The 12,708-nt window shown below is 37.4% G+C and overlaps 1 protein-coding gene across 1 annotated transcript in view; it reads left to right on the forward strand.

Moving 5' to 3' along the window:
* Window positions 1–12,708, forward strand: part of DOCK4 (dedicator of cytokinesis 4) — a 705,907-nt gene that overhangs the window by 343,154 nt on the left and 350,045 nt on the right. Inside the window, exons 15-21 of the mRNA XM_070948091.1 lie at window positions 3,235–3,397; window positions 7,280–7,386; window positions 7,875–8,031; window positions 9,031–9,128; window positions 9,228–9,311; window positions 9,395–9,495; window positions 11,971–12,052. Of these exons, the coding sequence (XP_070804192.1) occupies window positions 3,235–3,397; window positions 7,280–7,386; window positions 7,875–8,031; window positions 9,031–9,128; window positions 9,228–9,311; window positions 9,395–9,495; window positions 11,971–12,052 (792 nt within the window). The remainder of the gene's footprint in view (window positions 1–3,234; window positions 3,398–7,279; window positions 7,387–7,874; window positions 8,032–9,030; window positions 9,129–9,227; window positions 9,312–9,394; window positions 9,496–11,970; window positions 12,053–12,708) is intronic.

Genomic DNA, 12,708 nt, shown 5'->3' on the forward strand with positions numbered 1-12,708 from the left:
ATGGAACACTGACAGACAAATTTAAGATATCACCTATGCTTTTTCCTTGAAAAGGAAGAAGGAAATTAGGCTAGTGGTCCCTGTTCCTGAGATACTTTTTTCCAGTCAAGCCAATAATGTATAACCCAAAACACTCTGAGGGATTATGCTTCTCAATGCCCATAAATCAAGATATACATGCTGCTGGAGGACCTTCTCCTATAATGTCCCCATCTAAAGTTTTCACCTGATTCTGAAAATGTTACAAATCATCCGTTCAAATTTATCAACCAAGTGAATGTAAATCTGTTACCTTGAGAGTGACCTTCCTCATTGCCATAATATTATCCAGGTACATCTTTGGAGCTGGCAGTCTTATCAGCTAATGAAGAAGTCTGTGATCATGTTCACTCAGTGGACTTGTGCACAAATCCCTCATGCATGCCCAAAGTGTACTCCACTTTCCACAGCACACAGGTCTAATTCTGCCTACATCCAACCACTGTCTTAGAGCAACATTCTCCTAAAATGGATTTTTGAAGAATAATAAATGCAGGCAGTCCTTGATTTACAACCACAATTTCTGTTGCTAAATGAAAGAGTTAAAAGTGAGTTTTTCCCCATTATATAACCTTTCTTGAAACAGTTACTAAGTGAATTACTACAGTTCAGGGATGAAATGTAAAATCCGTTATTACCGGTTCTGTGGGTGTGGCTTGGTAAGGGGGGGTAATGTGACTGGGTGGGCGTGGCCATTTTTTTTTAACTTTTCAAAGCATTTTTTCTAATGCTTTGAAAAACCTCTGCCAATCAACTCAGCCAAGCCTCGGCCAAGGCAACTCAGCTGGGATCGTTAGAGAGGCATTTTAAAAAATACCTCTCTGCCGATCAGGCAACTTAGCTGGGAGTTGCCAGAGACTTTTCAAAGCATTTTTTTACCACCTCTTCAGCCAAGAGGTTGAAGAAAAAAATGCTTTGAAAAGCCTCTGATGATCCCAGTTGAGCCATGTGATCATCAGCCACGTGATCATCATTTTTTACTTTTAAAAGCATTTTTTCTTCGGAAGAGGTTGTAGAAAAAATGCTTTCAAAAGTTAAAAAAAAGCCTCTGATGATCGTGCGGCTCAGCTGGGCATGGTGGGGGGGGGCGCAGGGATTTTTGCTACCGGTTCTCCGAACCACCCACCGCCATCGCTACCGGATCGGACGATCCGGTCCGAACCGGGAGCATTTCACCCTTGCTACAGTTGTTAAGTTAGTAACACAGTTAAGTGAATCTGGATTCCCAACTGACTTTGCTTGTCAGAAGGTCACAAAAGGTAATCACATTACCCCTAGACACTGCAACCATCATAAATATGAGTCAGTTGCCAAGCATCTCAATTTTATTCATGTGACCATTGGGGTGCTGCACAGAGATGGTATTCAGCCAGTTTGCACCGGTTCGCACGAACCGTTGGCAAAAATTTGGCCAAGGTCACTGAACCAGTAGCGATGGCCAGCTGGCCATGCCCCTGAACCGGTCCCCCAGTTGCCACTCACTCACCCCACCCACCATGTTCATCACCGCCATGTTCTTCACACACGCACATCACATTGCCTTGCAAGTCCAATGGGATATGCATGCGCGAAGAACATGGCGGCAACGGCAGCAGCTTTTTCCGTGAACTCCAGTACTTTTCTGGTACTCTTTGCCAGTGCTTTCCAGCAGCGGTGGCGGACTGGGAGCCACAGAAAGTAAGCAGCAGGAACAAAGAGGCCGTGGTGGTGGGGGAAGCGGGGCTAGGGCCGGGGCCACTAAAGGAGGGGAAACGGTGGTGACTGGCGAAGGGAGGGCAGGGGTAGATAGGTGGAAATTCCAAAAATTTTCCTACCTTTTCTTGTGGGCGTGGCTAAGTGGGGGGGTCATGTGACTGAGTGGGTGTGGGTATGAGTGATGTCAAGTTGGCCATGCCCACTCAGTCACATGCCGCCCTCACCTAGCCATGGTCACTGAACCGGTAGCGAAAATTTTTGAAACCCACCACTGGTGTTGCAAGGGTTGTAATTGTGAAAAATAGTTGTGTCACTTTATCAGGGCTGTTGTAACTTTGAACTGTCACTTAATAAACTGTTGTAAGTCAAGGACTATTCCAAAAGAACCAAAACTGGTTTAGATGATCACATTATTTCCTCCAGTTTTGTCTTTATTAGCCACAAGAAGTTTTCCCTACCTCTGGATTTTTTCAAAGAGAAGAATAGCATTTAAATGAAATCTGAAATGAACCATTAAGTAACTGTTCCACATAGTTGAAAAGCAATTATATTAGACAAATTACACTCTCTCATGCACACACAAAGTATTGCTGGTTTCTTGAATTTGCATCATTGGTATTTTGAATAAATGGGAAAAAAAGACTTATTGTGGTATAGTGAATTTCAGAGAAATACCCAGAATCATCAGAGTGAATGTGTAAGGTGGGTGGTTATGTATATTGATTGATTGATTGATTGATTGAATGAATGAATGAATGAATGAATGAATGAATGAATGAATGAATGAATATGCTTCCCCATGCCAATTGGAAAACCTGATATAACATTTTTACAGAATTCATTTGCATACAAAATGCATATAAAATATAGTTATGCAGTAAGTTGCAATAAATCTAATATTAAAGCTGCAGACAAAATAAGTTAAAGCAAAATAAATGTAAAATGAGAAACACTGAAAATTATATAATACAGGCCCATGCCCGAAGGAAATATTGGCACAGTAGTCCCAAAGGTGCTTTTTCAAGAGGCAATTGGACTTTCTGGTTTTTCTTTGAAAATCTTTTGCTTTTCATCCAAGAAGCCTCTTCAGCTGAAGAGAGTGGAAGAAACTTCTTCGATGAGAAGTGAAATGTCTTCAAAGAAAACCAGAAAGTCCAGTTGCTTCTTGAAAAAACACCTTTAGGACAGCCATGACCTAGATGACTGAGAATCTCCATAGACATTTGGGCATGGTAGTTGATGAATGTGATAATACCATGGACCGTGATAAAGGATTCCCTTCATGCTTTCTTACTGAGTGAACAATAAGCATTTTTTCTGCCCTTACTGGTATTTAAATTAAATTTACCTCACTCTCTGTCTTTGCCCCTGCTTGTGCCTTTCAAAAGTCCATGGAAAACAAAATGTTATGTTCTGTTTACTGTAGATCTTTCAGGATACTGACCATTGGTTATACAACTGAAGTAATTTGGGTTTTTTTTAAAATGCTTTCTTTTTAAGGATTTTATCTCCTTTGGCTCTGGAGAGCCACCAGCCTCTGAATTCCATTCTCTTGTGTTGTATCATAACAACAGTCCCAGGTGGGCTGAGCTGCTGAAACTACCTATTCCAGTGGATAAATTCAGGGGAGCACACCTTCGGTTTGAATTCCGCCACTGTTCCAGTAAGACCTATTCAGAAGTGGTAGTGATTTTAAATTACCATCTACATTTTTTAAACAAATGTTCTTCATACCTGCTGGTTGAGGAAAGGCTGTCATATGGGCATCACAATGAAATAAAAAACCCCGTATGCACTAAAACAGCAGTTTTGCATTAGAATATTCCGCAAAAATAAATTTATGGTTGCCTGTAACTGAAGATTAATTATGCTTTTAAACACCAATGATCCAACAACGACTGGTTATTTAATGACTGTTGGAAGGTAAAATGGCCTGGGAAAGAGTGCTTCTATCTGTTGTAAAATGATGCATCTCTCCTGGCAGTCACATGAAGGATGCTTGGCAACCAGTTCACACTTACAGCTGGTTGTAGATTGAAAGAGAAATGGAAGAGTAGCTGATATGGGATTAGAATCTCTTGCCAGTTTAATTCAGAACAGAGAAAAATGTTGCCAAAAGGATGATGCAAAATGAGTTGTTAGATGATAAAGGCTTATTTTCTTCAAAAAAATTCCTTTTGATTTTAGTTGGAGATTGACCTTTCTTTTTCTTTTCAATCTCTTTTATTTCCTAAAGTCACAAGAGTTTGCATAGAATCCCCTAAGCCTCTTGGATTATTTAATTATTTTAGTGAATCCAATATCTAAATTTCAAGTAATTTCTCTTTGGCCATTGTAATTTTAATGTATTTTTTTAATGAAAAAATTGTGGATATAAATATTAACATATTTAATTTAATAGCAGTGTGCTTTTCCTATGTACCGTATTTTTTGGAGTATAAGGTGCACTCCCCCCCAAAAGTGGGTGGAAATGTCTGCGTCTTATACACCAAATGTTGTCGAAGCCCCGCCCACCCACTAGCCCCCACCCGCTGGCCATTTTCGGCCTCCACATATCATGTTTTCGGCCTCCACATGCTCTATTTTAGACCCATTCCAGGATGCAGGGATCGCCACAGCACATTGCTGCCTCCGTGCATTGCATTTTCAGCTGGTTCCACAGATGATGTGCTGGGCAATCCCGGCAGCCTGGAACGCGTCTAAAACAAAGCATGTGGAGGCTGAACACGCAATGTGCAGAGGCCAAAAATGTCAGATAATGATCTGAAACAGTGCCACTGAACCACACTGTCTATACTGGAAGGATGATTTTGTGTTTATACTTTCCCTCCATTTTGTCTAAGGGACTGAAGGGGGAGTGGCTTAGCCACCCTATAAATATTACCCCCTTTAGCCACACACACAGGGGAGACACACAGGAGAAAAGAGAGAGGAAGGGATTATGCTCTAGGCACATTTACCTCAGAAATAAATAAAGACCAAGATACAATGTTCTGTGATTTAAAATGTAAATAGTTTATTGATTTTAAATAAACAAAGTTTTTCTTGATAAAAGAAATCTGGCTTAATTGTAGCTGCTGGGACATTCCAAGATCTTATTGACCTCTACAACCTAAACTAAAAACTTTTCTAACGAATTGATAGCAAGAGGATGGTTGTGGTCTAATGATCTTTAGCAAGCTCACATATGTCATCTAAAATAAAAGGGGTCACTAAAAAGAAAATTACTTGGACCCGTGAATCCCCGGTATTAACCAGAGCCTGGAGGATTCAGATGGCTAGCCAGCATCAAGAAAACTGCAAAACAGACTTCCGGTTGGCACCGCAGGCTCCATGGACGGTCATTTATGGCCGCCAGCCCTGCGTCTCCGTAAAAGCCGCCTTGACAGCACAAATCGGCTGTCTAGCGGCTGAAAAACTCTCCGTCGGGAAAAGAAGGAGAGGAGAGCCGGTGGGCGAGAGAAGAGACCCCCAAAAGTCCTCTGGATCATTTCCAGAGGCTTGGAGGGTGAGAGCTCCTCAGCCAGCCCGCCAAGAAGCTCCGGAGCCAGGACGACTCTGCAAAAGTAGAGCGAGAAGCCGCGATCCGATCCTGCTTTTAAAAGTGAGTTTGATTGATTTCAAGCGCAGGCAGAGCGGAAAACAGGAGAACAAGCCTTAAAAGTACAGAGCTTAACTCCGAAGTTACTTTGTTTCAATTTGAATCTTAAGCTGGAGGCGGCAGATGGCGTCTTTGTTATGGTTTTGAAAGTGAAAGCCAGAAACGAAAGTGCTTGAGAACTTTGCACTGGGAGAGTGGATTAGCTGCCTATTAACTGCTGGGAACTGAGAGTTTGTGGAGGGAAGAGAATAAAAAAAAAACAAACTACTCTGTCTGGCAAATTAGAGACTATAAATTAACATCTTTAAAGACTTTGTTGCTTTTAAAGAAAAGGGGGGGGGAAGGAAAAAAAATGGCTTCTAGACAAGTGAAACCAGGAGCTGTTAAAGGAGGGGGAGGTTCTCCAGTTGTGTCAGTGGTGACACAGAAAGCACAACTTTCAGCTGATTCACAGAGCCAGACCCAGAGTCAAGATGCAGCACTTAATGATTTTAAGGAAGCTATGAAAGAAGCCATGAATAATCAAGCAACAGCAATGAGAGAAGCAATGAACAATTTAACACTACTTGTTGAAGGGAAATTTAAGAAAATTGAGGAGGACATAAGCTCGATCAAGGGAGCAGTCGCAAAGGAACATGATAAAATAAGAGATGATATTGTTTTTGCTGTATCAGGACTCTCAAATCTTGTTATCCAGCTTGATGGGAAAGTTGAAGAAATTAATAAAGCCAACTTAAATTTGGAAAGCAAAATGGGTGATCTCATGACTAGAACAGAGAAAGTGGATGATGAATTGGTAATGTTACAATACAGATCCATGGAGTTTGCTCTGAGATTGAGAGGCCTGAAGGAAAATAGCAAAGAAAATTTAAAAGACATTTGTGCTGATGCTATTGCGGAGATAATTAAAGGAAGACCAGAAGATGTGGCAATCCAAATTGATAAAATTTTGAAATCTGGCTTAATTGTAGCTGCTGGGACATTCCAAGGTCTTATTGACCTCTACAACCTAAACTAAAAACTTTTCTAACAAAAAACATGACGCACAGAGGCCAAAAACATGACGCATGGAGGCAGCAATGGGCTGTAGCGATCCCCACAGCCTGGAACAGCTGATTGGTGGTATTCCGGGATGCCAATCCAACCGCCAATCAGCTGCTCATACTGAATCAGGCTGCGATAATGTGCTGAAGCTGACCAGGCTGTTTGCTGCAAGGACCCTATCCAGATGAATACTGATTGATGCTGGTAGGCAGAGGCAGAATTTTTTTTCTTGTGTTCCTCCCCAAAAACTAATGTGCGTCTTATACTCTGAAAAATATGATATTCTAAAATAAAAATAAGTTATTCTGAAGTTATCTTGAAGAATGCAGTATTGCAGGCTAATTTTGTTGACTGCTGGCTGCCTGCAGTTTAGCAGTTCGATTCTCACCGGCTCAAGGTTGACTCAGTCTTCCATCTTTCCAAGGTTGGTAAAATGAGGACACTTAGAGAGGGTTATAAGGCACTGTGAAGTGTTATACAAGTTTAAGTGCTATTGCTATTCATTAAATTATAAGTATAATTGTGTGATCCGGATATATATCCTTCCAGCTTTGACAAATGCATGCAATTTTTGTAGCAAGATTTTTAAAATTGGTTTGCCCTCACCTTTTTCTTGATAGGGATGAGATAGAAAGTGGCTGGCCTAAGGTCCTCCAACTGGCTACACCAATCTGGTTCTCATGCTGATGGTAGAAGTCCTGAATTTAATTGAAGTCGATGGAAATCAAATGAATCATCTCTTAATTGCCTTGTGTGATTAATATATCTGTACATTCAATTGATTACATGACACTCTTGAGTTTAGTTGCAAATATATGTGCAATTTTATTTTATTTTCATTTATGAACTTTCATTCCAGCTTAGAATATGGTGTATTTTTAATGTGTATGTGTGTTTCAGCAAAAGAGAAGGGAGAGAAGAAGATGTTTGGTTTTTCTTTCGTCCCTCTGATGCAGGAAAATGGAAGGACCCTGCCAGACGGAATTCATGAGCTCATTGTGCACAAGGTATTTTCAAAAAGAAGCCAGAAAAAACATAGCTTATTCAGTAAAAAAATCCTAGATTGATTCAACTGTCAGAAGAATGCTAGATTTGTCATTGTGTAACATGTCCTATCATCATACCCTTTCCAATTTATGTTGCTGATTCTTTATATTACACATGTATACATGGGTATAGATGAATTTAGCTCTCTCACACATGAGGAAAAAGGTGAATATCAGTTTTGAACATATCAAACTTGGGACATGAGGGATGTGGAAATTTTAAGCATAGGAAGTGGATATAAATATAAAATATTATCAGTAGATAAGTATCCTGAAAGCATAGCAAACCATGGATATACCTAGAAAGTACATAGGAAGAAAATGTTAGAAAATACAGTTGATTAGCAGTACAAATGGTTTTTCTAATGGCTTTAGATTTGACAGTTCTATGCTGCATTTTATTTAATTAGGCATAGTGAGTTAAAATGCAATTTTAATTGTTCTCTCAGTGTGAAGAAAATACAAATCTTCAGGATTCTAGTCGCTACCTCAAATTTCCCTTTTCAAAAGGGCATCTTCTTGCAAACAACCACCAAGCAATAAAATCTACTAAGGAAACTTTCTGGATTACATCTTTTCTGTGTTCAACTAAACTCACACAAAATGGTAAAGTATAATGCATAATACAGTATAATAGATGAGCTTATTAATATAAGTATATTGTATATAGTTGTTGATAAGCCAAGAATTTTAAGTGCCAAAAGCCCCAAATCAGGTTCCACTTATCCACAAATGCACTTGTCCATGGTATAAACAGCAACACTGTCTTACTATTTCTAATTCCCAGACATACTTATGTATGGGAATTAGAAATATATATGTGATGGTCTGCTTCACCCATTTGTGGTGAAGCAGACCATCACATTTTAAACAAAGATACATGAACTGAGTCAGCTTATCCATAGGTTGCACAATTTTCATATTTTGGTTAAAAATTTGAGGGTTGTCTTATTGATGGATAAGCTTATTCGCAGGCATAATACAGTATTACAAATATGTTTTATAATTCAATATTAGTAATATTGATGCTAAACATATTTAATAGACTATTGATTAGCTCAATACATGAATAAATTATCTGTTGACCTGTTTGTAAGCAGACTAAAAATGCAGCAGTTTTAATGTGACAATATTTTTTAAGTAGCACATCTATAGATTGTTTTTTTTAATTACCATTCAATGCTTTCAGATTAAAAAAAAATGCCCTTACTGTGTTTATTGCCCAAAATGATAAAATATTGTGAGAAATATGAGGACTTCTGAGGAATATTATTAAAATTTTTGGCATTGAATATAATGCATGACACAGATTTAAATAAATGGAGCAAAAATGTAGTTTCATGTTGAACAGTGCAATTCTATTTCTCTACTCAGAAGTAAAATGCATTAATTTTTAGGGGATTACTTGTGAGTGAATAAAATGAATGTTATATTTCATGTGTCACAATTTTTTTAATAGCATATACAGATATGCAGCTTAAAACATGGGCTTCATTTAGGGGAGATATACAGTATAACCTTTTCCTTTTGGCTATTTCTAAAATTAATGTATGTATAATAAATTGTTTGCTTACAATTGTATTTTTGCTAAACTTTATTTTGCAGGAAATATGCTTGACCTTCTTAAATGGCGAGCTCACCCAGAAAAAATTGCAGGTTGCCTCTCAAAACTGAAAGAAATTGATGGTTCTGAAATAGTGAAGGTGAATACAATTGGCACTGTTTATTTTTCTCACTGAGATAAAATATAAGAATAACATTTCCAAAGGATATAATTCTTAAATTTGTCTTCCTTCACTTAGTTTCTTCAAGATACGCTAGACACTTTATTTGGGATTTTAGATGAAAATTCTCAAAAGTATGGCTCTCAAGTATTTGACTGTTTGGTAAGGCATATTTTATTATTCATTGTATTTGTTTTGATTTTTGAAATTGGCTACAATAAACTAATATACATTTTTTCCCTTAGGTTCACATAATTAATTTGCTGCAGGACAACAAGTTTCATCATTTTAGGCCAGTTATGGATACCTACATTCAAAGTCATTTTGCAGGAGCTCTTGCTTACAGGTAGAAAGGTTTCAATGCTTTGAATATAGATGCAATCAGATGATTGGCAGTTGACAGCATCTTTAGTTCAAATGTGTTGCAGTCTCCATGGTTAAAACCAAAGTGTAATAAACTGATATATTAAACTAATTATACTTTGTTGTAAAAATTTATCTGAGCTTTTACATTTGGTTATCGATACTAAATCAATCATCTGACATATAATTCTTTTGCTTTTATATAAACCTAAGTTCATACTGTATGTGTCTTTAACTGTTTTCTGAGTTGGGAAAATGCTTAATATTAAACCAAATTCAAACTCATAGAGAGGGTAGATTTATTCTCCAAAGCACCTGAGGGCACATCAAAAAGCAATGGGTGGAAGCTTGTTAAAGAGAGATCCTGTAATGATTGTCTCTCCTTCTAACCTAAGAAAGTAAAAACTCTTGAAACGTGGTTGTTCAAAAGAGACCTTTTAAGGAGAAATGTCGTGACAGAACAATGAATCAGTACAGTAGAAGTTTTCAAGAAAAGATTGGACAGCCATTTGTTTGGGATGATATAAGGTCTTGGGCAGGAGGTTGGACTAGATCTCCAAAATCCTTTCTGGGCTTATGTTTTTAGGATTCTAAGTAGTTTCCCCCTAATTCTCAAAGGATTTATTAATAGCCCCTTAAACCACATGGTTTGAATATGAATGAGTAAATTAGAGCACAATCAAATCTGAGACTACAAAAAGAATGATGAAGGATTAAGGAAAGAATTTAGTTACTAGGTCAGTGTAACATTTTGAATTTGGAGGCTTGGATTTAGGTTGGCATCATACAGCAACTGTGGAAAATACCTATTTGAAGCTAGAAAAAGTTGTGGCTGCTTTTAAGGAGTTGTAGAAAGGAACCAGATTTGTATTTCATGTGTGATGCAGGACATTTTTGCCCTTGAACTGCTGTGCTGCACTAATGAGATACCTGACCATTTATGGTCTTATGGTACATTTCAATGGGCCACGATTGTTACATGTAGTGCTTGACTTACAGTTTGTCGTTTTGTAATCATTTTATAACAGATCTCTTCCCAAAGCACTTAGGACCCAGAAATGAAGTTCCTATGAATGCACAACCTGCATTCATGTGATCATATTTTGTATACTTGGCAAAAATACCTCATAGAAAACAATGGATTTGTTTAATGACTGCCATATCTGCTTTATGACTGCCACAAAAAAGATCATAAAATTGGATCAGTCACATGATGACCTTCTTTACAACAGTTGCAATTTAGAACCACAATTGGAAGTCTCCATTATGTTCATAAGTCAAGGACTACTTGTATACCTAACCTGGGACATGAAATATATCTTTCTTCTCCATATAGAAAGCAGTCATGGACTTATTATTCTCACAAAACAATATATACTCCAAGTCCTAACTTGGTCTGCTTTATTTGGTTTAATTCGCCTCCTTCAGAATAAATGATATGTGCTGTACTCAAGGATTTTGAGAATCTCTCCCTTTATTTTCATGTAACATTTTTTATTGAGCCCAACATTGTATTGATTGAAATGTTCTCTCTAGGAATGTGTACAAAGTTTCATAGCTAATGGAGCATATTCATTAAACAAATATCTATTATATACCAAATCAGACTATAGGCCCACATTGCTTCAGGATAGAGTATTATTTTATATGAGTGGTACATATAGCTATTCTAACATTTGCCTCTGGTTCAAGGACAAATTATGCATTGTATTGTATTGTATTGTATTGTATTGTATTGTATTGTATTGTATTGTATTGTATTGTATTGTATTGTATTGTATTGCATTGCACTGCACTGCACTGCACTGCACTGCAATGCAATGCAATGCAATGCAATGCAATGCAATGCAATGCAATGCAATGCAATGCAATGCAATGCAATGCACTACATTATATTATATTACTGAAAATACTGAGTGAGGAGAATCGTCCTATTCAGACTGTGAGAGCAAAAATTATTGAGAATGTTTGAGTTCCTAACATTTGGAGATGAAAGCCAAAACAATGTTTATGAATCATGCCAGACTCAAACAAAATTTCATTCAGTGGTGGTGTCTCATTATTTAGAAGAATTCAGTGACCTTGCACATACTACAATGAAGTTGGCTAATGAACTTTCCTTCCCACCTAGAAAGCAAGGTATATTACTATCTTAAAAGCAATCAAACTATATTATATTTGTTAATATGTATACCAATAATAATGTACTATTCTCTATATTCATAATTCAGCAATTTAAATATAGAAGATTATCCACTGAATAGTTTTGTTTTCAATTACATTTTATTGGAATTGTTCTGCAGTATTGCTTACTTCCCTAGGAATAGTTTATTGAGGCTTAATTTTCAGTAGATATATGTACTGATTAAATTATGAATTATTATTCATGCAGATTATTAGTCTACTTAACAATGAATTAAGACTTCAATGTAGAACTAAGTTTTGTTTTATATTTTAGAGATCTCATAAAGGTATTGAAGTGGCATGTTGATCGATTTACTGAAGCAGAAAGACAAGCACACAACCAGGAAGTATTAAAGGTAATAAACCTGAAACAAATGGTGTAATCTTAGCTAGCTTTTTCTAACCTGCTTCTATTCAGAGGCTTTTACTAGATTACAGTTCCTGTAATTTCCAGTTAGGGTTGCTGCATTTATCTGACACATCTGACTAGAAGCAGGTTGCAGAAGCTGATTTAATATGATTGTTAATATTTTTTGTATATAAAAGTAAAAATGCTAATTCATAACAAATGAAGTTACCATAGCTTGTATCTGGAATAGAGTCAATTGCATTTTCCTGTGCAAGATTATTTTTATTAGCTATTCTCAAACCTCTCATCCCATTGATTCACCCTGAAACTTGTGTGAGTGAGAGATTGCAACTGTGGAAAGAACTGTATGGGTGCATGATAGATCTCTCTCTCTATATATATATACAAGCGAAAACTACTGACGCATTAATCACAATATCTCCAGGACCATAAAGCCTACAAACTTGAAACTTGAAACGTATGTTCCCCTTGGCTTCTAGGTGCTCACTAAGAAAGGACTTTTCGAAATGACCATCAGAGCATTATTATTTCCTATATTATTATAACACGCTCTGATGCTAATTAGTTAGATGATCTACTTCCCCTCCCAACTTGAAAATAACTCTGGAGAGAATGGGATAGCATAGGACAAGCTTCTGTGGG

The sequence above is a fragment of the Pituophis catenifer genome, unplaced genomic scaffold, assembly GCF_029215685.1.
Source record: "Pituophis catenifer annectens isolate HBS135680 unplaced genomic scaffold, rPitCat1.0.hap2 SCAF_7, whole genome shotgun sequence".
Taxonomy (NCBI): domain Eukaryota; kingdom Metazoa; phylum Chordata; class Lepidosauria; order Squamata; family Colubridae; genus Pituophis; species Pituophis catenifer.